The sequence below is a fragment of the Patiria miniata genome, unplaced genomic scaffold (assembly GCF_015706575.1).
Source record: "Patiria miniata isolate m_02_andy unplaced genomic scaffold, ASM1570657v1 HiC_scaffold_9, whole genome shotgun sequence".
In the NCBI taxonomy this organism is placed as follows: Eukaryota; Metazoa; Echinodermata; class Asteroidea; order Valvatida; family Asterinidae; genus Patiria; species Patiria miniata.
The window spans coordinates 11,112,299-11,140,068 of NW_024037076.1; the positions used below are offsets into that span (position 1 = coordinate 11,112,299).

General features: G+C 40.7%; 1 protein-coding gene across 1 annotated transcript; it reads right to left on the reverse strand.

Moving 5' to 3' along the window:
• Positions 1 to 27,770, reverse strand: LOC119720473 (mucin-like protein). Its single transcript, XM_038190145.1, has 33 exons — positions 27,704 to 27,770; positions 26,490 to 26,636; positions 25,515 to 25,643; positions 24,246 to 24,521; positions 23,486 to 23,593; positions 22,970 to 23,074; positions 21,841 to 22,083; positions 20,710 to 20,964; positions 19,207 to 19,271; positions 18,673 to 18,759; positions 17,679 to 17,846; positions 17,196 to 17,339; positions 16,533 to 16,977; positions 15,599 to 15,778; positions 14,395 to 14,505; positions 13,570 to 13,790; positions 12,727 to 12,805; positions 11,781 to 11,945; positions 11,061 to 11,177; positions 10,668 to 10,928; positions 9,994 to 10,146; positions 9,100 to 9,278; positions 8,626 to 8,806; positions 7,951 to 8,097; positions 7,187 to 7,300; positions 6,560 to 6,694; positions 6,171 to 6,280; positions 5,265 to 5,481; positions 4,514 to 4,604; positions 3,951 to 4,009; positions 3,539 to 3,744; positions 2,676 to 2,750; positions 1 to 45 (listed from the first exon to the last, which is right to left on the reverse strand). Exons 1-33 carry the CDS (start codon positions 27,768 to 27,770, stop codon positions 1 to 3), a joined length of 5,085 nt encoding a protein of 1,694 aa, XP_038046073.1.

Consider the following 27,770-nt stretch of genomic DNA (forward strand, 5'->3'; position numbering starts at 1 on the left):
CTAGCAGACATGAGGATTGCGATCCACATAGCCATCGACGTCATCCTGTAAGACAAGCAAATGGAAATGGTTATGACGACTTTCAACTAGGTTTTGTTTTTGCCCGATATAATAAAACGGTTAAACTGTGGTGTAAAAATAACCAAAGATTCTGGCTGAACTAACCCAGATCAAGCTACTGAAAATATAAGAAGTCATACCTTTCAATATTTCTAATGATGCATCAGTTCGCAGTTTTCGAGCAAGCAAATTTGGACCTTTAAAGACATTGTTGTATATGAGTGATAAACCAAAAAAAGCTCAGCTCCAAATCTGCCTTTTAAAATAGACTTGATATGCTTCATGGACCACCGAGGGAGACAATGATTTTACTCCACACAATATAAAGCTTTCAATAAATTAGGTATCTTAAAGGCATCTGTCACCATTAGTCAGGTGTTGGCAATTGACACATTAGGAGCACTTCGTGGGGTCTTATTAACCCTGAGAGCAGCTTAACAAAAAAAATCACACGGACTGGCCACGTGGAAAATTTTATCACCAGATATTTTTCTAGGGAAATACCCCCCCCCCCCCCGCATGCCTGTACAAAATATAGGTCATTCACATCGTGAGAGATTGTTTACAACCTGTCTGAGCTCTGGGCGGCACGAGGGGTTGACACAAAGAGACCGGTGGGACAAAGGGTTTGGCCGCCATTTTCTCCAATTACTGCACAAAGGCATGAGCCGCTATCTTGGCTTCTGTCTTTCAACACTCCTTACTTCGGAGTGGCTAGGGTCTGGCCAATGGGAGTTCACAGGCTTGTGGTGTATAGTAGGGGTGAGGATTACATGCAAGCTTGGCCTAATTGGCCCATTGAAAAAAAAATATGCCCGTATTTGGAAAATGTGGAGAATTTTATGACCGCTTCGCTGCTCGTAGGGTTAAATAGTTTTACATTTATCATTTCTTTTAAATGCATTACGCCATTAATTTCAGAAAAAAATCACAGACTGTTCATCCACAGATTTATTAAGCACCTTCCCATCATGTGATTACAGCTGTGAATAATATCCAACATGCAAAATAAAATAATAACACGTTTACATGGTCGAAAATCGTCCTTACTCGCAGCAGAAGCTGAATTGCAAATGGCGCAGCGACAACGTGGTCGAGCCGAGGGCCTGTAAAGGTGCCTTTTTGGCAGCCACCATACCACCCATGTGTTATCACGGGGCACAGTCAGATCGAAAGTGCTTGAATTTGGCACATGGAGGAAAACCGGTGAACCCAGACAAACAACAACAACAACAACAACAACAACAACAACAACAACAGCAACATTGTGCCACAGGACAGAATCAGCGAACAGCCACTCTGTTCACAAAATATTGAAGGAAGTGAACCGTCGCCATAATATGTGGTGAGATCTTGTGTTAAGTCGTACAGGGTTAATCAGAATGATGTGGACCCAACTTAACCGGTGTTTTTTTTAGTAGATAGAATATAGTGTTTTGTAGGAATGGTTATTACCTTGTCATACTGGTGGCTGTGGTGAGGAGCTATGCCATTTTCACTAAAGTGGCTCATTTTGCGGTCTCCGAAGTCCACACGGGATTGGCCTTTGAATTTTTTTCTACATGCGTCAAAATCTTCAGGTGAGTAAGTCACCATGTCTAGTTTTTTATTTGTTATAACACTGCTTCTCATCAGCCTACGCAGATTCACTAAATTTGTTGAACCGTAAAACCGTGGTCAGAGTGTCTGTAGCGTTTGTTCTTCGCTAGCGCTTTCCTTCAAACTGATACGCATGAAACATTCACCAAATTATGTCCAAAATACTAACCTGTATCTCTTTAAGCACTAGTTTTGATCATTGCTACATAGTTTTAATATTTTCTTTAATTTCGGTCCAGATCATTCTGACTCACCCTGTAGAGGCGAGCGCTGTACGCACTGCGCCACTCAGGCCAAATTGTGTTGTTGCCGACGTGCGAAGTGGGCCCGGCCCAATGGATCGGTTTACGACAGGGTGTCCCAAAAAAATGGTCCACTCTTCTTTTTTACAAATTCAAGCAAACCTGAATGCATAAATTTTCTTATTATGCATGGTAAGAATGCTATGTGTCTTGGTTGCTATCTACCAAAAACATTTGATCATACTATCAATCCACTAGGGTCAGAAATGCTTAAATATGAACTCGCCTCCATTTGCCATCTACGCTGGGGACTCAAATCACCAATTTTAAAATGTCGATTTTTGTCAAGTGTGCTTTTCAACAATTCTACTTGGTATCTATTATGAAAGACCAGTCATCAGTCGTTATCAAGCGTACTAGAGAAAACCAACCAACCATGGCATTGTCTATTTATTGGACTTTGACTAAAAATACCTATTTGTCAATCAACCACAAGTAACAATTGTTCACCTATGGCTGATTGTTCACAATTGTTACCTGTGGTGGCAAATGGAGGCGAGTTCATATTTAAGCATTTCTGTCCCTAGTGGATTGATAGTATGATCCATTTTTTTTGGTGATTCACAACCAAGACACAAAGCATTCTTACCATCCATAATAAGAAAATGTATGCATTCAGGTTTGCTTGAATTTGTAAAAAAAAAAAGGAGAGTGGAATATTTTTTGGGGGGACACCCTGTATAATAGAAAGTTATGTACATGTACTTTACTTACTGCTGTATCGTCACTGCGATTCTCCATACCTGAAGCCATATATGACATAGCAAACGCTTCATGGCCTTCCAAACCCTGTGAAATGCAGAATAAATGTATTATTATTTCCATGGGTTAAACCAATACAATTTACCAAGTCTCACCAGAAAAATAACTAATTCATTGGGGTTTTTTTCTAAATGATCGGATTTGATCATTACTATCTTGCTAGCTAGGTTTGTTTTTATATTTGTCACATCTCTTCAATACATGGTTTTTTCCCAATGCTGCAACAATATCTCAAGTGATGAAACTCCTTAAAATGCAATTTTTAAAACTTAAAAGCCTTCACGTTTTCAAAAAAACCCGAAAATTTAAACATTGACTTTTAAGAAAACGTTGATTTTTGAGATTCATTGACAAAATTATGTTTTCTCCTTGAAATATCTTTGATATGTATCTCTTCTTGTGCAACACTTAATTATCAATGAATTCTTCAAACGATGGACCTTTCGTTCCATAAGTTCAAGGAATTGTGAATAACATTGGGGCTCCTTGCTTCCAGCAACCAGCACCACTTGTCAATGTTGTCAAAAATCTTGAACCAGGTCAAAAAATAAATAAATATGATTTGCATGGTGGAAATGCATAATAAGGAATGGGTCTGAGGTTCACCATGTCATGATTCTATGAAACAACATTCTCAAAGGATGGACAAATACACTATCCGAAAATGTTGAGAAGATTTCCGTCCCTCGCCTGTAGTTCATTTCAGGGCAACCATTTTTTTTAAAACAAATCCTTAATTGAAGTAATTGATCAGAACTGAACACTGTGCGTAAGGTAAAAAGACCCAAGGGACGTTAAAGAATGTTATCAGTTACCTCCTTGAGGTCAGTCGGGTCACTGATGTTGTCCACCACCGCTTCCTCAACTATAATCGGGGCAACCTTATTCCGGTGGTTGGCAGAAACCTTTGCCTGCAGGCTTTGTTTGTGAAGAACAATGCAGACTAGCACGACTACCACCACGACAGCCAAAGCGATAGACCCACTGATGATGAAAGCTAGGGCCAATGTTGATAGTCCATCTGGAAATTAATAAAGGGGATTATCAAACTATGAGTAGGTTAGTAATACATGTATAATGTGATCCTACGGTATAAAGAAGCTTTCATTCGTCAACACATGGTCCAAATTGACACATGCAACTGTGTTGTCTCTTTCTCGTCAAACGTGTCTTTATCTGTTAGTAGGCCAACTTGTATGACGTGATAGGAATACAACACACATTTACCTTCTGGATGTGGCAACACTTCGGACTCACATCGCTTACCGCTAAAGGCCTCAGGGCACCTGAAAATAAGTCAGTTCCAATAAACTGATTGAAGATTGTCTACTCGAGTCTGATTAATATTGTCTTCATGCTCAAAACTAGAGGCATATCTTTAGAAAATGGAAACTGGTTGGAATCTACAGATAGAACACTCAATGCGAGACATCATTTGAAGTTAGTAAGCCAAGCTCATCGTCACCTGATTGCAGTTTGTTCAGATAACAGCGAATGCCAGAACTAAACGGCACTTGTACTTGAAGGCCTTAATTGTGAAATGTATTTTGCTCACACAATTACCTATTCATTGAATTGAGCAAGTTTGTGTCTTCTAAAAAGGGTTTAAAATAAATGTACGTAGTATCGCAAGGTAACATGAAGAGGCTTTTCAAATGTGTGTGATTCTGTTTGAAGCATCCGATATTTTAAGAGATGCTTTTGCATAAAGAGCTCGATTGTTTTGTCCTAATAGTAAGGCAAGAGGGAACCAAGTTTAATTGGAGGACCTTAAGTCGTGCATTTTTTACCTGCATGCGTAGTTCTTATAAGGAAAGATGCCCGATGTCTCACACGTCCCACCGTTCATGCAGTAAGTCGGTACACAGTCTATTGCCTCATCTATCATATAAACAATCACAAGTCAAGTCAAGCCTAGCAAAGCTGGTCTCACTGATGCGTCGCATCATTGACTATCCAGGGTAACGTGTGTAACAAATCCTCAAGCAACAGGTCATTGGGTCGTATGTATAAAAACTAGCATTTGCTTTTACTACAAATTTTTAAGCATTTACTTGCATGTATTATTATTATTGTTATTATTTATTCGGCCAACAAATGAACGAAAGTACAATGTCAATGTGTATGTATAAAAATGAAGCAGATGTTTTTACTGGAAAGCATTCGCTGAAAGCTAAAAGTATTTACTTTTTACCTGCTATCTTTCGCTAGACTAGAAGTGTTACTTCATTTCGTATGAATAAAAAGGAGTAAATGCTTCAGATTTCAAGCATTTACTGGTCATTTTTCAAGGCCGGGTAGGGGCAACCTTGAAAATATAATGCGATTACTTCTGCGCAAAAACTGCTGCATTTATTAATATTAATCGCCCCATAATTGCCACAAAACGTTAATAAACTACATAAACTACATATAATACCATAAACTGTATTTAATTGTTTGTAATCTAATATAATGTGTGTCGGTTTTCATGCTGCTCAATTTGCTTAAACGATTCTAAAGTCATCGTTTTATACGACAGTAGTTTTACCATCAACTCACCATCCACAAGGATCGAGTTTTGATCGATGTTAATGACTGTACTGCCATCAGTCAGTGTATCACTGCTTGACAGCACTTCACGTAGAATGGCGTTGGACGGTGCAGCAGTTCCAAACAGTGCTACAGATCTGATGACAACGCTGCCCTCCTCCAGTAAAGGAACTACCACCGACAAAACGTCATTGGTTGATGGGTGATCTTTAAGGGTCTTCAAAATCTAGGATTAAAAATATCAAACATGAGCTGTGAAAGGAGGTTTAACTTTTTAACCATTACTCCCTATACTGCTCATAACTGCCCAAGCGCTCTTCAGTTATTTAATACGTTAGAGTACAATTAGTACAGGTGCTAATGAGTTATTACTTTCATTATAATCAGTGAGACAAGAACTTAGGACAACCTGGAAAATAATGCCCTTGTTATATACTTTAAACATTGATGGTATTACTTATCGCTAATTTTACATTGAGATCGCAATACCGAGACCAGTGCCTGTTTCATCTTGAAACGACAGTCAGATGAGAATCCAAAAACAGTCAATCTTAACCACAACAATTTAACGTCGGATTGAACAAAATCTGTCCTGTAAAATTCTACCAAAAACTGTTCATGAGAAACCTATTCTGTATCTAAATCTTGTGAAAATCAAAAACAAAATGATCGCTTTGAATTTTGTGTAATGTCTAAATATTCAGCTGGTTCATGACTTACGTTGCTGTAAGTGTGATAAACGTTTAAAGTATTTATTTTAAATGAATACAACTGCTGCTTCCTGAACACTTGACCTTCAATATACGATAAAAAAGTGAGGGCTTAATGTTTTGGATCCTGGCAGCACCTCTCTGGTAGGACCTTTGAGAGTAAGGTTTTTTGGCTGAGGAAACAAGAAAGAAAAAATTTACTTACTGCATTCTCAAACACAGTTGCAGTTTTATTGAATGCTTTCGACGTTGGGTTTTTGAAGGCATCGTTGAAGTCCATAAGGGCAGTGATCACAGCATTCTTGGATGGGTAATCTGGGAAACATGAAAATCCAACGTTGATGAGTGCCAATGGGTGCAATTTTACGTTTGAAATGTTGTGCACAAGTCTATGGGAAAGTCTCCCTAATGACTAATTCCCTAATGACCCATTCCCTGTTATTTATATGATAATGCAAAATTACAATAACTGGCATAGCTATAACACATACCATAAGAAAAGTTACATTTCTAGTAACATTACATTGATATTACGGTACAATATATTACAATATCAATATACAGGGCAACACAAATTACGAGTGAATTACTTACGTTGGCACTGACCAGAATCACCCTCGACAAACCCTTGGATGATATTGCAGTGGCAAGTGAATCCCGACGGATCATTGCTTGGTAAACAGTATTGGTCATTTCCACATCTGTTGCTGGAAAGACAGCGATTCTCATCTGCCAAGAAAAGAAATATCAGTGTAGTTATTACATTAGCTTATAACTTATATTATTCCCCTAAAATGTAGGTAGTATTTGGCCTCGGGAACTGCAATACAGAGGCATAATAAGCATACTGGTATTTAGTGCACGAATGTTTCAGAAAACCACTGTGAAAGACGTTTTGCATTGGAACATTACCAGAGCATTTCGTTTGTTTACACTCAACAATAATACGCTTTAGGTGGTCAAGGAGTCTGCACACATAACTCTATTATGCTCTTACTAAGATGGCAAATAACACAGGTTTAAAAAAAACATCCACAAGGAAAGCATTCTGTGAATTGTTTAATGTTCAATGGCACATACAATCAACTTTGTCCACAAATCTCCCGGTCTCTGATTATTCCAAAATGAAGTTCCTGACCAATCCGAGGGAATACAGCTGTTTTTTTTTCAAACTACACTAGGAAAACGAACTAGGAAAAAAAAAACACAGATATGTTTTACCGGCACACGTCATTCCCGAGTGCGTAAGTGGACAGACGCACTCGCAAAACTCCGCATCAAAGGTCCCTCCATTCAAACAGCTCAACGCAGACAAGTGACATTCGTCTGTAACGTCTGAAAAAAAGCCGTCCATGTTCGGGGAACTTTAACTTTATAACATCTTTACTGCATAACATTTGAACATTTATTGGAACTTAACACTTAGAACTTTATTATAGCGATTGCAACTCTTGGACCACTTGGACCTTATAAACCTTGAACTTTGAGTATTTAAAAATGTTCAAGGAACTTTAACTATTAGACAACTAAGAATTTGGTAATTGCAATTCGAATTAAGAATTACAAGTAACTTTAAGTATAAATTGATTTGAAATCAGTTTTGTAAGCTTAAATTGAGATGGATGTCAAAAGCCACACATTTTTTTTGTAAAGTACCTGTTCACTTTTGGTTTCATTCGGTTTGTCTTCGCTGCCTTGGCGCCCTTCAATAAAATTATTTGAACGCAGACCTCCTTAAGGGCGTACCGTTACAATTGGAATTACATAACACGTTTTATTTGGGTATTAAGGGGAATGAAAGGATCCCTCTAAAACCCTCTTATTTGGAATGTACCATGTCAAAACCCAATCAAAATCTGACGTCTTGGATTACTTGGCTTCCATTCTGTAAGAGAACCCTACAATTAGTGCCATCTTTAATAACACAAACAAATCACCACGCAGATTTACAACGACGTTGATTTTGTTTTCTGAATTAATCTTACAAATGCATCGCTTCCCATCTTCATGCAGTAAGTATCCAGCATTGCAGCTACACGTGAAGTTCATGAGGATGTTGTGACAGTTCTGGTCGCAGCCCAGTCCACCACCGCTTGCTGGCTGGTCTTTGTACAGCTCACACTCATCTATATCTGCAGACAGATGCAGAAAAAAAATGTGTTGAGTAAAGGGGAAAAACAACTTAATGGGACATTCGAACGCACTGCTGACAGAGCCTGACACGCAGGCAAGCAACCCCGTTCTCGTGTTGAATTATCAAGAGAACGGGGTTACTGATGACCAGACACTTTTTAGTGGGGAGTGGAATAGAACCTCAAAAACAAAGATGGCGGACCAAGGGCCTACTGCAACCTGGACTTATTTTCTGTGCATATGCTTGCGATTCTCGCATTTTTTTTAGGTTATGCTGCAAGTCAAATTTAAAACAAATGGGAAAGGGGGGGTGATGCACACCATATGACAAATTGGAGGTTTTTCAGAACAGACAATTGTAACCACAATCTGGAAATAGAAGGTGCTCTTCATCGCGGCACATTGCTCAAGATTTTGCTGATCAGACAATGATTTGGGCGAGACAGCGACCAATGGTGTGACTCCCCAACCCCACCCCGCCGAGCAATGTCCGTGACTCTGGACAACTGTAGGCATTCCTGACTGACCTTGACACGATTTCCCGTCCCCCTCAAGTCCCGCTTGACAAGGTCCGCAGGTGCTGTTCAACGAGGGTGGATCCTCATCCACGCAATCAACATTCAGGAAACACGGGTTGTCTGCGCATGCGTCGTAGTTCTCTTCACAGAACTCTCCCGACCAGCCGGGCTCACATTGGCATAACACCACCTACAAGCAATGAAACAAACCCCATAAAACGTTTACCTCATAAACCAACCTACAGTTGCAATTAACTAGGTATTTGTTGATTTCAAAACATTGCACTGCGTGTCTATACTAAACATATATTTGTTGTTTAATGTTGGACATGCGTCTATTAGTGTGCGTAAAGCAAGCTGGAGCATGCAGTTTGGCGCACATGTTGTTGCCCACGGAAGTGAGCGGGTCTTAATGAGTCATTCTGTTTTGGACAGTGGTGCACTTTGCAAAATATCCAGGATGTACCTTTAATAGAAACCTACCCCGAATCGGTCCCTAACTATGTCCACTCCACTAGCGTACTGATCAAACAGGCAGGTGCCGTAATTCTGACAGTCACAGAGCTTCACGATTGGTTCCAGCGTGGCATTCGCTTTTCCATCTGTTGCTAAGAAACCGATCTTCACCTTACTCTTGTCCTGTGGTGTCCAGGAAAATCGACCTTCCGAAATAAAAAAGTAAATTTGCTTTCTAGGGTCTGTTACCAAGTTGGAATCTTATATTGAGGAGGGCAGCACAACCAATCACAATCACTATCGAGTACGAGTACTTGTACTTCCGAGTACGAGTACGAGTACTTCCAAGTACGAGTACGAGTACTTCCGAGTACGAGTACGAGTACTTCCGAGTACGAGTACGAGTACGAGTACTTCCGAATACGGCCAAACGGCAAATGGTTCATTGTGCGTAATTGGCCCAAGCTCAGTCAGACCGATATACAGACCCACTCACAGCTAGCTGTTGAATGTGTTTGTACGGACTTGCACAGAGGAAAATCAGGAAATCTCGACTTCTCCACAAGCCAATCAACCATTACAAACTGAGAGTATTGATACAATAAGGCCAAGGTAAGTGAAGCTACAACATTTTCCCCGGCCGAGTACTGCTATTCGAGTACGAGTACTTTATAAATGATCGAGTACTATTTCGACATGTCGAGTACGAGTACTTTGCTGCCCGAGTACGAGTACCGTCATTTTGAGTACAAGTACTTTGACATTCGAGTACGAGTACGAGTACGAGTACGAGTAATTCAAAAAAAAAGTACTCGAGTACGAGTACCGAGTACAAGTACTACAACACTGGGAATTTATGACATTAATACAGAATGTTTACAGCTACATACAGACTTTAAACTACGTTGCTTTTTAACAAACCTGAGGCTGAAATGGCTGCCTCTGCTACCATCTCAAGTAAGTCAAAAGTGACGTCATCCCCGTCAGGATCAACTGCTTCTAGTTGTAGGATGAAGTTCTTGCCCACAATAACTTCAATGGTGTCCACAAGTGTTATGTTTGGTGGGAAATTGGCTGGAACGTAAAGGGGATTTGCAGAAAATTGATTTCCTAAAAATGCTACAGCGGCTCTCCCAGCTCTTTCCTTTAATACAGAAAACGTTTACGTTACACCAAATATGCGGGCGCCGACATCCGGGATGTTTTATATTGGCTTATCTAGCTCCCAGACCCATATTCCAGAAACTCAATGGTTCTTGCGTCTGGAAGGCAAAATTGTACCACACTCGTAGCAACCAATATATGACGTAATCATGCCCAGGACTATGTCAGAAAAAAAACAGCACTAAGCACGCCCTGATAAACCTTGTACTAGACCAATTTTGTCTGAGGGTATTCGTTGCCACCCGAGTTAAATGTTTGGGCCTAGTAAGTGAAGACTCAAGCAGATCTGATTCACAAGTGTCACGAGTCAGTCAGTGCGTCAGTGAAACAGGTGCGACGAGGGCTCTGGGCTGGCCCTCTGGCACCTGCCAACAGGTGCAACACAAACTAAACTGGCTTCTCCTTCAATCAAACGTTGTGTATCCACTTACTTGCGATTGCCATGTTTTCCATGTTCATCTCATTGAGTGTTGATGTAGCCATACCGATGCTGGTATCATTCAGAGCCAAGGAGTCGTACAGACACTCGTTGCTAGATCCGCAGACCGCTTTGGCCTCGTCGTATTTTCCCGGCGGTGCCTTGTCGATCAAATCTTGCAGGAAGTCTGGAGTGAAGTTGGGGTCGTTCAAGGAGTCGTAGCTTTCATCAGGAGACTGATAGAAGAACAGAGAGTCTTCCTCCACAACTCGCCCTGAAATTTATCGAGCCAAAATAATTATACTCATTTCTCTGCAAAACAATCCAATTCCAAACCAATCATACAATGACAAGCCGTCCACATTAAAATCACATTATTTATGAGAGGTTTGGATGTTTTTTTTACATGTTTCGCCAAATTCGAAGTAGTCCCTCTCCACCAGCTCTCCATTGTCTCCAGAGCCCGTTTGCAGAGTGCCATTACGCGTCAACACATCATTGCTTGGGTCGTCATCCCAGACACCTGAGCAAATTTAACAAATCGATGAAATCAAGTAATGGGTTTACACCTGAAACCCAACTCCCTGGGATGCGTTTAAAATTCAAATTAAAAGAATTTGGGACTGTCACTTTATACAGTACAAATATTGTCATCTAAATTCGGGCGTTTCACAATACAGTGCGCCACCAAGAGTTTGCCACAGAGAGTTCATTTTTCCCAGTGCATTGTGGGAGACTAAGAGAGGTCGACAAATTGTTTTTTCCGGTCAGTATTTTCGTAAGCGCATGATTGGAGTATCTGTTTGCACTTTTCTTTTCTGTCTGTCATGGTGTATATGGTGTATTTAGTGAGGCGGCAGAACGCTATATGCCCCTATCTAAAACAAATTAGCTCAAGTTGGCTACTGACACTCATTCAAATGGAGCATGTTTTGTCGACCGTAAACTAAAAAAAATGGACTCTCCATGGCAAATTATTGGTGGCCAATGCAGTGTGAATCGCCCGAATTGATTTAACCTACAATTTACTAACTTTATTTTTCTTCATCAGATTTGCCAAACCAAGTGGCATTGTAACAAAAATAGGATGAAAAAAAAATTGTCGTGGTAGTATACAGAACCATACCTAGAATTCCCTTCGTTTTGCCTTTGAAGTCCTCGTTGAAAAGGACTGTGATATCGGCCATGCTGTTATTCACCCCGACAGTAAAGGAGACGTACTCAGAATACATGACGCTCACTTTGATTGGGTTCTCCGCCCTCGTTACCTGAAGATTATCAAACTGCAATCCTACGAGAAAAAAATACAATGGACATACATTTCGCATCCATTTTGAGAAAGATGTTGATGAAAACAGCACCGTCACAAAGTCATAGCCCTCAGCTGAGTTCAAATGTATGTATAACAGATGGAAAAGGTTACAAAATAGACCATCAGATAAACCACTCATAATCTGAAATCGCCGTTTTAGGTAAAGGACATCGTGTTTGTTTCATGCAATATGTTCGTTTGAAACAACAAGTGCTCAAAATCTTTACAAGGGTGCTGAAAAACTGACTGGATGAAGTTTCAGCTCAGAAAATGTTGTATATTCCGAAAAAAAAAAAATATTTTAGGATCTCGATTTCAATTTGAAAGTCATGTTTTGAATTGCGCCCGAATTCAGCGTCCGGGACACGTTCTCATTCAGCCAATCTGATTCAGAAGACGCTAACTGAACCAACGAATTACATAAATTTTAGAAGAACAAATATATATTATTTTGATATCTATGATGAATAAAAGCAACCGCGCGCGTGTGTGCGTTATGTCAACGCTTAGGCGCATTGCCAAATTAATAACGAATTGTCCAAAAATGCCTTTTTAGACGCATCGTTGCATATGCCCTTTTCATTGTTTTCTCTTCAAAAGGACAGCTTGACAGAAATAGTAATTTCAAAGGGAGTTTATTCCCATTACTACGTTTAAACCAAGTATGCTTTTCAACGCTAATTTTGTCAGTTACTTTTTGGATAGCAGCAAATGATGGACTGTACCTTTAAGGCAATGTGAAATTGGCGACGGGTCTTACCTTCAGCAGTGGGTGTGACAACTGTCCCATTGACAGTCGTTATCAAATCAATGGCATCCTCACTCAACTTGATCTCAATCTGTATTGAATGGCAAACAAAACCGGCAAACTGCTGTTGAGGGGTTTGAAAGTCCTGCAAATCATCGGAATTTTTAAGACTTTCATTTTATCGCCTGATGATGAGTAGCAAACCTACACATTCATTATGGCCCATTCAGTATTTCCAGTAAAAGCAAAAAGATGATCGAAAAAAAAGACAATCACCAGTACACTACACATATTCAAGGTAAAGAAAATCAAGATGAAAGGAATCTATTCATATACCTTTAAGAATATCCACTCAAGTGATTTGTTTACACATTTAAATATAAGGATAAAACTGACAGAATATGAAATAAAAATATCAAACTCATCAAGGACTAAATGTACCAAAGCTAAAGCTTTATTCTCTGAAAAGAAAGGTAGTCGTAAGATGATGAATTATAGAGTACAATGGAATGATAAGTGTTTACGAAAGGAGAAAGAGAAAAAAACTCAAGAGAGAAAACAAACAGATGTAATATAAAACTTTTTAGTTTAAATGATTAATAAAATATATGCACATTGTGGGCACTTGGTAGGACAAAACAAAAAGACTAGTATATAAGACATCGAGTCTAGAACCAAAACGACAGAAACTATTACTTGGAAATATAAAGAAGCTTGTCACTTATTACACAATATTTGTTTGAGAACGCAGAGTCCAACACCTGATAAAAATATGGAAACAAATTGTGGAGTCAAGTCAAAGCATTTTTGAAAAGGTAATTTTTTAAAATACTTAATCTGTGTTTACAACAAGACCTTTGCTTCTCCTGTGTACACCGCAGCGAAACCAGAGTAGACAGTGGCCTTACTAAGTTCCCCTGTCTCCGTATCCACGGCCTGTCGTGTGCGACCTTGCAGTTCAAAGACTCGTTGTCCATCGTCATCTTCGATGAGTGAAAGTGTGTATTCACCCAGACCATTGAAGGAGTACTCCAGTTCATCAAGAGTTACGACATGGGGGTCTCCCCAGCCCCACACTATTTAAAACAGAATGAGAACTTCACAAATTAAATACAATTTTGTGTTTGGTCTTCACCAAAGTAGTCTAATCACTGCAATTCACAACTTAATGATGGGAACTTTAATTACTCGCTCAAGGTCCGCTGGTCAGCTCAAATCTGCTTTCAGCAGCCAGTGCTATACAACCAATAACTTTTATGCAGGAAACTGCATCAGAAGAAGGTTTTGCCCGTCACTGATGTACATGTATGTTTTATAAAAAGAAAGAACTAACATTTGCAGTTTTCTGGAAATAATTCGCTTTCATTGCAGGAATGTGACTCTTCCTAGCTATTTTTCTATTGCCAGTTACATTTTAATATGTTTTATATTACGCCCCAGATTCCATTCTATCTGAGATCGAAAATTTTCATTATTTAACCTATTAAAAAAACAGGATAATGTTGTATACGCTTGATCTCGCCGTAGCTAGAGACTAGGCTAAGCCACTGAAATTGAACCTTCATGCTTATCGAACACAAGTGACATTTAAACAAACAGTTTGAAGGGCATTTTGGAAGAATCATATCCATGCGAATGCTTTTGACTTTCATAAAAAAAGCCTTTAAGTTCATAACTCACTCCAAGCCGGGGGCCTGTACCACCCGCAAGTCATTAGAGGTCGCCATGTTCTGTACAGGTGGCAAAGAGTAGACTTCTGACAACAATAATAACGTGGAAGAACTTCTTCACCTGTAAAATAATAATTAAAAAGGTTAAAAACGCCTATTTTTTCAAGACCTTTATTATAGCAGTTGGATTAAAACAATACAGGCTAAAAGTTTGTGGGGTGGGGACTCCATATTGTCCATCTTTTGTTTGTACTCCCATATGTTTTTTACACGAATCCAAATTGGGGACCTCTCGGGAATTCGGGATTGTACTCTATTGTTCAACGTCCCATATTGAATGCAGAAACAAACTCACACAAATCAGCAGCCTGTGGCTACATATATATAAAGCTAAAAAGGATGATGACCACGTGTTTTCCAGTTTCAAGACTGGGTGATTGATGGCCTTGTAATAGCGGCAGCTACACTTGCAAAGGAATGGAATGGAATGCAATGGAAAGAAATGCAATGCAATGCAATGCAATGCAATGGAATGCAATGGAATGCAATGGAATGCAATGGAATGCAATGGAATGCAATGCAATGCAATGCAATGGAATGCAATGCAATGGAATGCAATGCAATGCAATGCGATGCGATGCGATGCAATGCGATGCATTGCGATGCAATGCGATGCAATGCGATGCAATGCGATGCAATGCGATGCAATGCAATGCAATGCAATGCGATGGAATGCAATGGAATGCAATGCAATGCAATGCAATGCAATGCTATGCAATGCAATGCAATGCAAGGCAATGCAAGGCAATGCAATGCAATGCGATGCAATTCAATGCAAGACAATGCGATGCAATGCGATGCAATGCGATGCGATGGAATGCGATGCGATGCGATGCGATGCGATGCAATGCGGTGAGATGCAACGTGACAAAAAATCCCTCAGGAATTGTCCTGGGTCTGATCTTTGACTCAGAAATTTTGGGTCAAAAGTTCAACCAGGGTTAAAGGGTCTTTTTGCAATGTCTCACTTGGGAACTCGTGGAGTATGATATATTTTTTTATGAAAGAAAATGACGGAGTAATTACATATAGGCCTATATTAAATTTAACCCAGACTTTTAGTGTAGCATTGATGATCACTCATTGAATGTACAAAATCATGTAAAATGTACCGTTAAAATCTCTGGGAACTACAAATCTTTTCAAGCACTTACTTTTCCATAAGTCGAAAGAGTCGGCCGTGTAGAATATAGGCCCAAGCGGATACCTCTCAAAGACAGACGCGACCCTTGCACTTCGGACGTCGTACACAAGATCTCGACCGACAAGATTATAGCAGCACAGTGGACCAGGAATCCAAGAAACCTGGAAAAGCCTGACGTAGCAAACAGCGGCTGTAGAACAAGTGTGGTTTTACAAAAGAAAAATTTCATTAATTCAGCACTTTTAAAAGATTAAACTTCTGCGACTTTAAATATTAATGTACGCATTTAACACGAAATGAGGACCGCAACAGGTGATATCTCAAAAATGATCCACGTATTCAATCTTGCTGTCAAACGTTTGGAGTCAGTGGAAAGAAATGAAGTACCGACAGCAACTTGACGGCAGCGGGAGGGAGAGAGTCCCCAGGTCAAATCGCCTAACCGACTGTAGCCCGTCCCAAGTCGAAAGTAGCTGCATAGACTGGTAGAGTAAATATACATGTAGGATTCAAGAACCTGGATTTTAAATAACGTCCTTTTCTCCTGTGCACATCCAATAAAGATATGGAAGCAGAACAAGCCAGGAAGCGGCACTGAAGGACCGTTTTTATCTTCACACAAATTTACCCGTAAAAACGTACGGTTTCTGTATAATTATTGGGCAAATGCATGTCTGGGTACAAATGATTAGTCCTCAAAATCAAAATGTTTTAGCACTTGTCATTCAAATGCAAACGCCACTTGATGAATGCACAGTGAAATGTCACTCAGATGAGATTTTTTTTATGTGGCGCCTGTCTTAGGTTCACACTATGGCTAAGAGCAGTACAAACTCTTCAGATGTTTCTTCTCTACAGTTGTTTCTTCCATTTGAGCAACACAATTCTCGCTTTCTTCCAACATGACTTCACAAATAAGATGAAATAAAAGAATGGCAACTTACGATATGAATTTCCATCATCTGGCAAGACAACTGATTGCGAGGCCTCGGTGTATCTCCAATCAAATCTGGCGTTCCACAGACTGCATGGGCACGTGTCTGCGAGCGGAGGATAGTGGATGGCAAACAGTGGGTACGGTTCCTGGCGGTGGTACCAATTGTGGCAGGACAAACGTGGATTGACAAAACCGTCTGGGAGGCTGTCGAGTTGGTAGACCCAGCGTCCTGCCTTCCCTGTGTTGCCCACTATGCCACCGGGACGAAACTGTGATTCTTCGGGTATGTCTACATACACAGTTTCGCCAAAGACTCCGGAGGTGTAGCCCTGGATGACGTTTTTGTTGGGCAAAAAACTGGTATCCCAGTTCATGCCGCAGGGATCGTAATTGAAAACGACGAAAGCGCGGACCCCGTCAGTCACAAGCAAAGCTTGGAAGGTATTTGTGTCCTATCGAACAAAAAACATACATCGCACTCATTAAATGTTAGTCTTATTATAACCAAAACAGAATTTCCCATCGAACATAACCCTTGTGGATTCCATCGAAGTTATTGTGGTCAAGAACTTCATCCTGCAACTGGATGCTGATGATCCTGACGGCGATGACGTCTTTGCCTTTAAAACACTATCCCAAAATAAAACGTCTTATATGTTGGAAGACTTACTTCTAAGGGTGATATGGCCTTTACATTTCTCCAGGTAATAGACAGAGCCCAGTTTGCTGAAAAACCACTGTAGTAGGCTGAAACTATGAGACTAGCAACATCCAGCATGTTCTGGTTGACATTTGGATCATACTGATCGTGCACCTGACCAACAACAAGCAAAAATAGACATTGGTACCTGATGAATAGTTTAAGGGGTTATTTGCATCTAGGCGAGGCAAACAAAATGTCTCCAAGATCAGATGAGTTCAAACTGGCTTTTCAATTTTGTCTTTGCTAATGTCAAATATCACGTGGATTTCTTTTTACCCAGAGTTTTGAAACTCAAACAGTACGCAATTTATTAAGCATGACTTTCAGGCAATCTCCCAATTTAAGAGTGCGGTGATTTTTAAATACAGCTCCCTTAAAAACTTCCGTTATTTACTAAACCATTTAACAAACCACTTTAGCTAATATTCCCATCGATAGTGGGAGACGTACCTGCCAAAACACATTATCTGTGGCAGTGAAGGCGTTAGCTTTGACATCCGCCCAAAACGGCGCTATCATCGTCCTGTCACCGAGGAAAGTTTTACCCCGCGGACTGGGGAACGCTCGTTTATCAAGGCTTTGGTCGTTGGACAGGACAATCACACCATTGTCGGTAAACTACAAAAAGAGAGGATGAATTGAATCACATTGATGCACAAAAATGAGAAGAAGTGTTAAAGGGCTAATGTCATGAGATTTCGTTGCTGAGATGGCAATTCAGGAAGACATAGATCAGTTTAGGGATTTTCTGTTCAAATTGTGAATCCACATTTAGTCATTAGAAACATTTTGTCTCTGGTCCACGGTTATGCACTGAAACAACAACTAAACGTCAAAGAGAAGAACATTTACGACTGCAAAATATTCAAAATTCTAGTATATGTTTGTGCTAAAATAGATGTTACATTGAGGTTTCTGCTTGAAATGACATCACACTTTCACTCATGAATATTCAAATATCATTAGCACAAAAACCCAAAAGGCAACAAAATGCCCCTATAAATAGACCAAAAAATTGAAAATAAGGTTTAAGGGGACAAAAAGGTCCTTGTTCATGGTCAGCATTAAAACAAATGACTTTCAAGGGCCCACCAAGTAGAAAGTCTTTCTTAAAAGATTAAAGAGTTATTCACAAATACCTTATACAGTTTACCCATTCCTATTGGTCGAGAGCCCATCACGTGGCCGGTCCTAAACGGATAATAAAGACCTGCTGGGTGGTCTTGAACACTTTTCTTGTGTCACATGGAATTTTGACTCGTATGAAATCTTAAAAGAACATTTTCTTGAAATTTCTACACTGAAACTGAAAGAGTTCGCAAGACGACAAAGCTTGGAAACCCGCAATTAAGGTTTAAATGAGATTACATTAGATATTACATCAAATATTTAGGTAAACAGTTAGCGAGCAAAACACGATTGCCAAGGGGCTGCCAATACTTACGTATATCTTTTCATAAAGCTTGCTGCCGAAGGGAAAGAAGTTTGGTGGATAGATGGTAGGTGATATCAGATCCTTTGCTAAGTGTGGCTGCAAGCGTAATACACAAATAACAGGTGCCAAATCACAATTAAGCCACGTTGATGTGCACGCAGGTGGTTAGGCCCCAATATGTACAAAAAATAATTAATATGTATGGTTGAGCTGTCATCGAGTTTGTGAAATGTGATAAAGAAATTCCTCTGCTTATTATCTAGCTGTGACCTGACTGACTTTCTGTTGACCAGTGATTGACTTGATCTCATCTGAGATGGTTGGATAACATTCTTATGAACTGACATGTGCCATTGCATGTTATTTTCTGCATGAATCGCATAATACTCAGCCAAAATAATACTTTTAAAACAAATCTAACACATTTAAACGTGAAAAACTGACAGCATTTTATCTTCTTTTACTTTCGTGTTTTTATTTTTCCAGGTTAATGGCAGGATAATTTTGCGTAGGCTTTTTTAAACATGCGTCGCAAAAACTTACCCTCTGTGGTTCCTTTAACAACAGGGAGTCTCCGATTTCTTCTCCAAATGGGACGAGATTGCCCTCTATAAAAAAAACCCGAAAACTTGCAAATAATAAACTACCAATTGATTGTATTTTAATATTCAGGAATTTGTTCACCATTACGGTCTATGGTTTTACTGAATTGTTTTATTTGCGTATAGATATGTTCTTCGTTGATGTTTTTTTGTGAAAAGAAGTCATTGGTAACAATCAGTTGAGTTATAATGTTGGTCATGGGTACCGCCTTTTGGTTCCGGTTTGCCCTACTTTTTTGGTATTCCGCTAAGCTTCTGAATACCTGTTGTAGGCCTACTCTTTAACGATTCACGGTAGTCATGAGTACCGTCTTATGCTTCCGGCTTGCCCTGCTGTTTTGGTATTCCGGTAAAATTGCTTGCATTAAACTTGAAGCTGCGGCACATACACGGCTACGTCTCGATAGTCCGAAGTACTATTGGTCCGAAGTCACATTGGGCCGACGTCCCATTGGTCCGACGTCCCATTGGTCCGAAGTCACATTGGACCGACGTCCCATTGGTCCGACGTCCCATTGGTCCGAAGTCACATTGGTCCGACGCCCCATAGGATTATGGGAAGTCTGACCAATGAGACGTCTGACCAATGGGACGTCAGACCAATGGGACGTCAGACCAATGGGACGTCGAACCACTGGAACGTCGGACCAATGGGAAGTCGACCAATGACGTCGGACCATAAAGACGTCCCCCCCCCCCCACAACCACACACACGCTTACATAGGCATAGAAGTGGGGTACTTCCTTTGTTCTCGTGTACTAAAACTTTGCAACGTCGGACACTCACGTAAAAATGCTCTTATTTTAACCATAGTTAATTTCCTGGGCTGAAATTCGGACTTAATATCCCTTTTCTAAAACTCTTCCATTTGCGACTTATCAACCCACCTTGGAAATTCCTAGATTTTGAGATTTCGTGAAAAACTTGTGGGGTACCAAAACGGTACCCCGCAAGTCGGTGGGTATTCCTTGTGGGGTACCTCCCATTGTTCCGGTACCCCCACTAGGCAGTGTTTGTACACGCACACGCTCACACATTCTATATCTACTTTTATTTGAGTGTGAGTAAAACTTGCCTTTTCATTAAGTGTATTTATTCTCAGTGTTTGCTAGGAAGTGAAACTTTAGCAGAGCAGCATAGCAGATAAATGTCCTGATTAACTGTAAAGAGGGCTAGAGGGTATTCTCTCAAGACATCACTTGCCTATACATACACTGTTGGTATTTGATGTATTTAAAATCGTATAGTTTGTCCTTAGTTAACAATTAAGAATCCAAAGAGTCATTAGTCTTTGTTGTTCAATTGTGAAAACGTAATGTAGAGTATGTTTAAAAAAAACATATTGAAAATATCAGCCGGGAAGCAGACCTTTAGCATGGTGGTATAGACATTTAGCAGGCTGCCTGGCCATCCCAAAAAACCTCGGGGAGAACACTGTCTTACCAACGACGTTGAACGTGAAGAGCTTTGACCTTGAACACCCAACATCATTGACAGCACGGCATGTGATGATATGCGGCCCGACTCCAAATACACCCCCGGCAACACCGACACCGACGCCATCACCAGAATCTGTGCAATCGATGGTGACTTCACCGGCGTCCGTGGCATGAACCTCGGTCCATGTCACTGTAGATGTGTTCATGCCTGGATCCGTGCACTGCCCACCGACTTTAGGTACTGTCAGAGAGGGGAAGTCTGTAAGGCAAGAACAATTTAACTTAGCTGCACAACAATAACACCGCTCTTCTAATAAACATCTCCAAACCTTCCTTTTACCCTTTTTCAGACTTGTGCATTTGTTTCAACGTTTGGAATGTAAACCATCACAAAATGATGTTTGAAACATACCGGAGCAACTCATCTTTGTATCCACTATGTAATTTGAGCCACCTGGCCCTCAAACCCACACCATGCACCTCTGGTATCCTTACGACCTCAAAACAACCATTACAACCACCGACTTGCCTGGTAATTTCATTCCACTGTTCCATTTTTGTCTCAGGGGTTATCCAGGCAATTCCTATGCAAACAGCGCAATTGTATACAAACCTATGTTAATGTGCACCAGTACATTACGTCTTCCCCGCCAATTTTAACGCATTGACTAGGGTCACCCAAGTGAAACCCCCTCTGGTGGATGTACCTTGGTACATACTAGGATCTAAGCAAAGATGAAGTCGGGCATGGCTACCACGTGGCTTGGACAATATAAAGCATAGAAATGTTAGTAGACTGTATTCCATCCTACCTCCGACCACAATGATGATGGCAATGATGATGATCATAATGACAAAGGTGTGCACGCTGATTGAAAAGATAATGCATCATGTCGGTGATTTGATGATGTTAACAAAAAATACTGATGATTACAAGTTGATGAAGAATAATATGATGCACACTTTCCACAAGAAATTTGAGATGGCTTTTACATCCTTATCGTAGTACCGCTGTATTTGGGTTAAAAAAGGAGAACTACCCTCTCCTTATTAATGATGGTGAAACATACATCACATGGTATCTCCAGTATTGTTTGCAGATGAGCTCTATTTAAAAACAAAACATAATACTTACATGAAACACTGAAAGAAATTAGGCAGTGTGGGAAGGCATTAGTTGCCGAGGAGCAGACTACGTGGTGCATGCCAACACCAAACACACCCCCAGTAGTCTCCACAGTGGCTCCATCAAAGGAATCTGTGCAAGTTACGTCGGAGCTAGAACCCGGGGGGCCAAGCGTCCAACTAATCTCTACGGACGACAGTCTGTCAGAAATACAGCGGTTGTCAACTTCTGGACACTGCAGAGTGTTACTGTCTGAAGAATAAACATCGACAAACTGATGAACGTTCCTCTCTGGCTGACAAGTTTATCTACGCCATCACAACAGTCAAACTCGATTAATGACTGCTTTTAACAGCTACAAATTTGCTGGTGAATTTGATATGGCCATGCTTTGACCGGATGTGATTGATATGCCATCTGTATCTACAATTTACCACATTTTTTGGTCGGTTTGTGGAATTTGACCGCAGTGTTAACACGAATGTGGTCTGACTTTTTTTTTTAGCTGTTTGGGCATTTCAGCCGAAACAGCTCTTGTTTTCGTTAAAATTGTGTTTCCTTTTTTTCCGACTCTTAAAAGGTTTTGTACACCTCTTTCTTCTTCACATAAATTTTGGCACTTTCCTCAATCTGATCAACTGCAGATTTGGTACTACTTAGACCACTACCTGAAGATGTATGCTGAATATGTTCGTCACGATGACGTCATCAGGTGTCTTGTTACTTCACATTAAATGCGCATATTTTCTCCACATGCTTTGTACACGTTTTTCTTCAAACTGTGCTCTATAGCACTTTCATATGTATGATAGACTTTTGACCACTACCCGAAAATGGACCCCAAGGATTTTCGCTACGATAACGACATCGTATGTCACGTCATATTTAGTGTGTATTTTTCGAATCACTATAACTTCGGAAGTCTCAGTTCGATTGGTTTGAAACTTGGTATGCAAATAGACAAGGATGTGTTACAGATAAATATTTTAGTGACGTCATCATTTTTGGCATAGCCCACTTCTTGTACCAGCCAATGCATGAAATGGAAGTGGAAGAAATGTAAGACTGCAGGCAAGGATTGTCTTAATTGAGGTTGATTGCATGTAACTCATTGTACCCTTGGACGAAATAAACTTACCGCTATCACAGCGTGGTCCTGAGTAACCAGGATCGCATAGATCAACATCTGTGCACTTTGGATATGGTTTGCCTGGTCCTGTACATTCCACTCCTTCAGCGGATTCTGTTTACATAACATATACAGTACATAATGGCAGTGCGGACAAATAATTTGGGGGAAGGATATGTGACATATAGCTTCCACAATGAAAATCATATTAATTAAATATGACCTAGGCCTATGTATTACACTAAATGTCATATTATAGTCACGTTCACGTGTCCCTTTTAAAGTATTATGCTTTATTTTATGCTAACTTCACGTTTCAAGTTCAGAAGCACTGTACTACCATGACAGTACGGACGTTATTTGACACACACACACACAAATGTTCTCCAAGACTTTCGCAGTGGAGCACCCTGACTTGACGAGCTCTCCACAAAACTATTTTTGTATGTGTGATCTTTCCTGCATATTTTGTATAATATTCATCTTATTGGTTTTATGAATTTCAAATTTTGTTTGTTTACTTACGAGAACAGTCATGACCACAGTTTTTGTAGAAACAAGTGCAGTCGAGCCCTTCGTTTGACTTACAGATGCAGTTTGGTGGGGATCCGGTTTCTTCACAGAATGTTCCATCTGTTGTAATGATATCCATGTACACTCTTTTAATGTAATGTAATATTTGATGGCGACATGTGTAAGATTTTCCCAGAGTACCTGGAACAAACTCTAACTTTACTTGGAGCTAGGTTTTGCCCATTATATTGACAAGTTTTTTCGGTATAATTACCAATGTTGCTACTTGCTTTTCAGGTCTCGTTTTCAGGTCTCTATTCATTGAATAGGCATTTCCTGGGTTAACGCACTTTTCTTACAAGCCCTTATGATGAGGTAACTGTAGCACTGCTCTCGGGCCTTTTTACTCATTGCATACATTGGGGTTCTTTATTTTTTTAAAGGCGAAGAACCTGTGTTCACAGGAACGGAGTGCCCATCTCTCTTACGAAGCGATTGGGCCAGACTCGAGTCCATGAAATGCTACTGGGGAATCGCCACACCTCCTCCACAGCGAGTCTGTTACCTACCCAGCAGTGAATAATGCCGGTACCCATTTAACACCTGGGTTGAGAGGAGTAATTTAGGTATTAAAAGTGCCTTACATAAGGGCACAACACGCATGGCCACGGCGAGGCTCGAACCAACAATCTCACGATCATGAATCCTGTGCCCTACCGCTATACCAACCGTTACTAAATATAAATTATCGCACACGTCAAGCTGCACCTACCGGAAACTTCTGCCACCGTCACGTTTGTATCACAGTCTGCAGTGTTGGAATTGTCAGTAGCGGTGTAGCGGACCATGTGAGGAGATGCTCCCAGACTGAGAGTCGTGGTGTCGCCAACCTCGTACATCGAGCCGCCAATGTTTATGCTGATGGTATACTGGCCGGAGTTGTCGGATGCAGACTGGACGTCTGGCAAGGAAACCGTTGAGTAGCTCTTCCTGCAGTCCGTGTAGACTGTGAAGTCGGCAGGGCAAGTGATGCTGGGCGGTTCCACATCTGGAAATGACCGTACAAATAGAAAATCACTGAAAATTGTATCATCATTGCATTTGACGAAAATCCAGCTAGATTGGAAACATTTGTCGCTCTAGGGGACTGGGGTTTTTTCAGATTCTAACTTTCGGTGAATTCCGTTAGTTGGTAGTTCATAACAGTTTTAAAAGATAACATATAGTTTAACCAAAAAAAGGGCCGGGGCGGAATCCGCCTCCCTAGACTTTTTCCGCGATAGCCTTTAAAAAAATGTTTCGCAACCTGAGCTCTTATGACTTTTTAGCTTTGAGCCTTGCGCATCTTTTGACACCAAAAACATAAAAATCGGAACAGGGGTTGTCGCGCAGCGAAAACTTTTTCCGGCGCTAGGCGCCGTGAAAACTGAATTTTCCCATATACGTCGTGTACACGGACCAGAATTGCTATTCATACATATGAATAATTAATTAGCCATCATTCCAAAATCCTTTGACCTTTGGTCATGAAATTTCCTCTTTGGTATGTTTATGAAGAGTTGCTCTATGTATGTACCGAGTGTCAAAATTGTTCGTCACTCGATGGCCGAGATCTTGGGGTGGGCGCAATCCGCCCCCCCCCCCCTCCCCCGGCTGAGAGATGGTCAAAATAACCCGGCCCCTTTAGGGTTAAACTTAGATAACTAAAAGAAGTAACAATGTCTGCAGTGTTTTGAACGTACATTGTACTGTGCAAATTTTTACGATTTTTGAAAGGTTAGATTTCTACCCTCTACAATTTAAACTATAGTCGGTTGGAGGTGAATGAATTGATCTCATTTCTGTACAAGAACATTGATTTATTATCTGATGTTATCAGTGACTGTTATTATCAATGCCTGCATGACAACATGTTTCTGGAGGTTGTTATCTCCCATCCCATCTTCAGACTGCAAGTACTGTTAACAATTATAATGCATTGTGTTCCATTCAAAATGAAACCATGCAATTGGGATAACAAACTATGTGTGTTTTACGTTACCCGTGCAATACACGCCGTTTCCTGCATACCCTGGTCTACAGGTGCATGAGAAACCCTCGAAGGTATCATTGCAGATTGCATTGTCATCGCAGTTGTGCAACGGTGCATCCGGGTTACATTCATCGACAGCTACAGGATGTATGAAACACAAGACAATATTAACAAACCATGTATTTAGTTACTCTATACTGTAACTGTTACACAAAGAAGTATGGGCAAAAAAAATGGTTCAAAGTACAGGCCTCAAAGTAGTGAGAAGTGTTTCATACGTGGTTATACCAAACAAAAAAGTGGCTGAAGTGTAAATTGGATGGAAGGCCTTGTTGATTGGTTCCCAACCACGTCCACATGCACCCCGCACAAGTGGTCTGTATGACAGACAGCACAGTGGGTTTGCTAATTAACCAGGTGCTTGGCTAGTATAGCCCTATGGTTGCTAATGCAAAGCGTCTGCCGTTGTTGAGCAAAGCTAATCCGATTACGTACTTAGATGCTATAACGGAGCAGTGAAATTCATGCACCCCCAAAAACATGGCATTTTGAACGTTGTGTTTCTCAAAAGTTATGCTCAGCATAATTGTAATGTTAAACAATAACGGAACAAGAAATTCTAACTTCATGTCAGTGAAAAAAATCGCCGTCATCGATACCGAAATGTCATTACTAGTTACTGGTAAAGCTGACCTTCAAGTCTGGAAGAAATCGTTTCAAAACTTCCCCAAATCTATGTATTTATATCAATTTCTATGTAAATCAACGCACTCTATGCGGACGTGGTTGACACTTCCATTCGGCATTTTTCAACCCCATGAAACCCTCAACCGTTTTCTTGGCCGGATTTAACGTTAAACAAGTGCGAAGTTGTATTGTTCACACTTTTGCATTCATATTTGCGTACATATGTAATTATTTATCAATATCTGTACTGATTGTGTAATTCAAATGCTGAGTGTCTCCGATACAATTGCCTCTGACCTGGTTGTGCAGTAGTAGTTGGCATATGTGCCCCCTGGCAATGTTCAATGTAGTCTGAACAACAGTCTCCAGTCAATTCGCAAGCAGCGTCGCACCAACAATCTCCGAACCGAGGACCGTCTAAAAAGCATCGACCGACACAGCTATCTATGGAGAAAAAAAGACAACTATGAAGGTCGTAGTGTGAGGCAGAAATGACCATCTGAGGAAACATAATGTAACCAGCAAAATCAATTTTCGAAAAAAAGTTTTATTCATGGATGAAACACAAGAAGACCTAAATTGGAAAATAGAGGGGCTCGTACCTTACTTTCAATGGGGGCGCTGTTCAAATCGGACGATTGTTTACAGAATATAGTGTACAAGTACCCCTTAACAATGGTGGCTCTGTCCGTAATTTTGGAGATTTTCTATGAAAAAAATAGACACAGCTGGCGGGGTTTTTGAACTCCCCCCCCCCCCGGATCTACGCCTGTGCTTAGTGGTCGGGGTTCGTGACTCACGATCAGAGGGTCCGGGCTAATGATGTGCATCGGCTCGGGTTGACCAGGCCAAACCGAACCGAAACATAGAGACATAAACTGAATCCGAACCGAAACCGATCTTCACTCCCTCAAACAAACCCGACCCGACCCGACACGACTAAAAATAAGGTAGGACAAAGTAATTACTTTTTTTGCCTGCCCTTACGCATAAAAATGTTACCCACCTGGCATGATTTTTTTTGCAAAACCAACGTCTCTCTCTGTCATACTCAGTTGGTTGATCGAGAGTAACTGCTCTTATTGAACAAACGCAAGGTATCATCAAAAACTGTTACAATGTATCTATTTTACTGTCAGTCCAATCCGACTGGAGAATTCCGTGGGAACTTGATAGTGCCTTCGGCGGCCAAATCACACAATGGGCTGCGGTCACAGTTACTGTCAATTAAATTGCATCACCTGACTTTCTCAACTGTTTCGGTTTATTTCGGTTTATTTCGGTTTTTCAAAAGATGGCTAAACCGACCCGACCCGACCCGAAAATGAAAATGCAAAACCGAAACCGACCCGACCCAACTGAAATGATGGACAAACCGACCCGACCCGACCCGAAGTCGGTTTCGGGTCGGGTCGGTTTCGGGTCGGGTTTGCACATCATTATCAGGGGGATAGAAGCACGCTATTGGCCATATATTGTGTCCTTGGACGAGCCACTTAACCCCCACTTGCCTCTTACAACCAAGGAGTTGGTAACAGCGTTAGCTGGGGAGTAGCCTGCGCTGGACAAGCATCTCAT

Coding starts and splice junctions, on each gene's coding strand:
- LOC119720473 (XM_038190145.1), bottom strand. CDS start 27,770: ATGAGATGCTTGTCCAGCGCAGGCTACTCCCCAGCTAACGCTGTTACC. Junction 15,779..16,532: donor AGATGATGGAAATTCATATC/GTAAGTTGCCAT, acceptor CTTGTTCTACAG/CCGCTGTTTGCTACGTCAGG. Junction 4,010..4,513: donor TATAAGAACTACGCATGCAG/GTAAAAAATGCA, acceptor ACTTATTTTCAG/GTGCCCTGAGGCCTTTAGCG.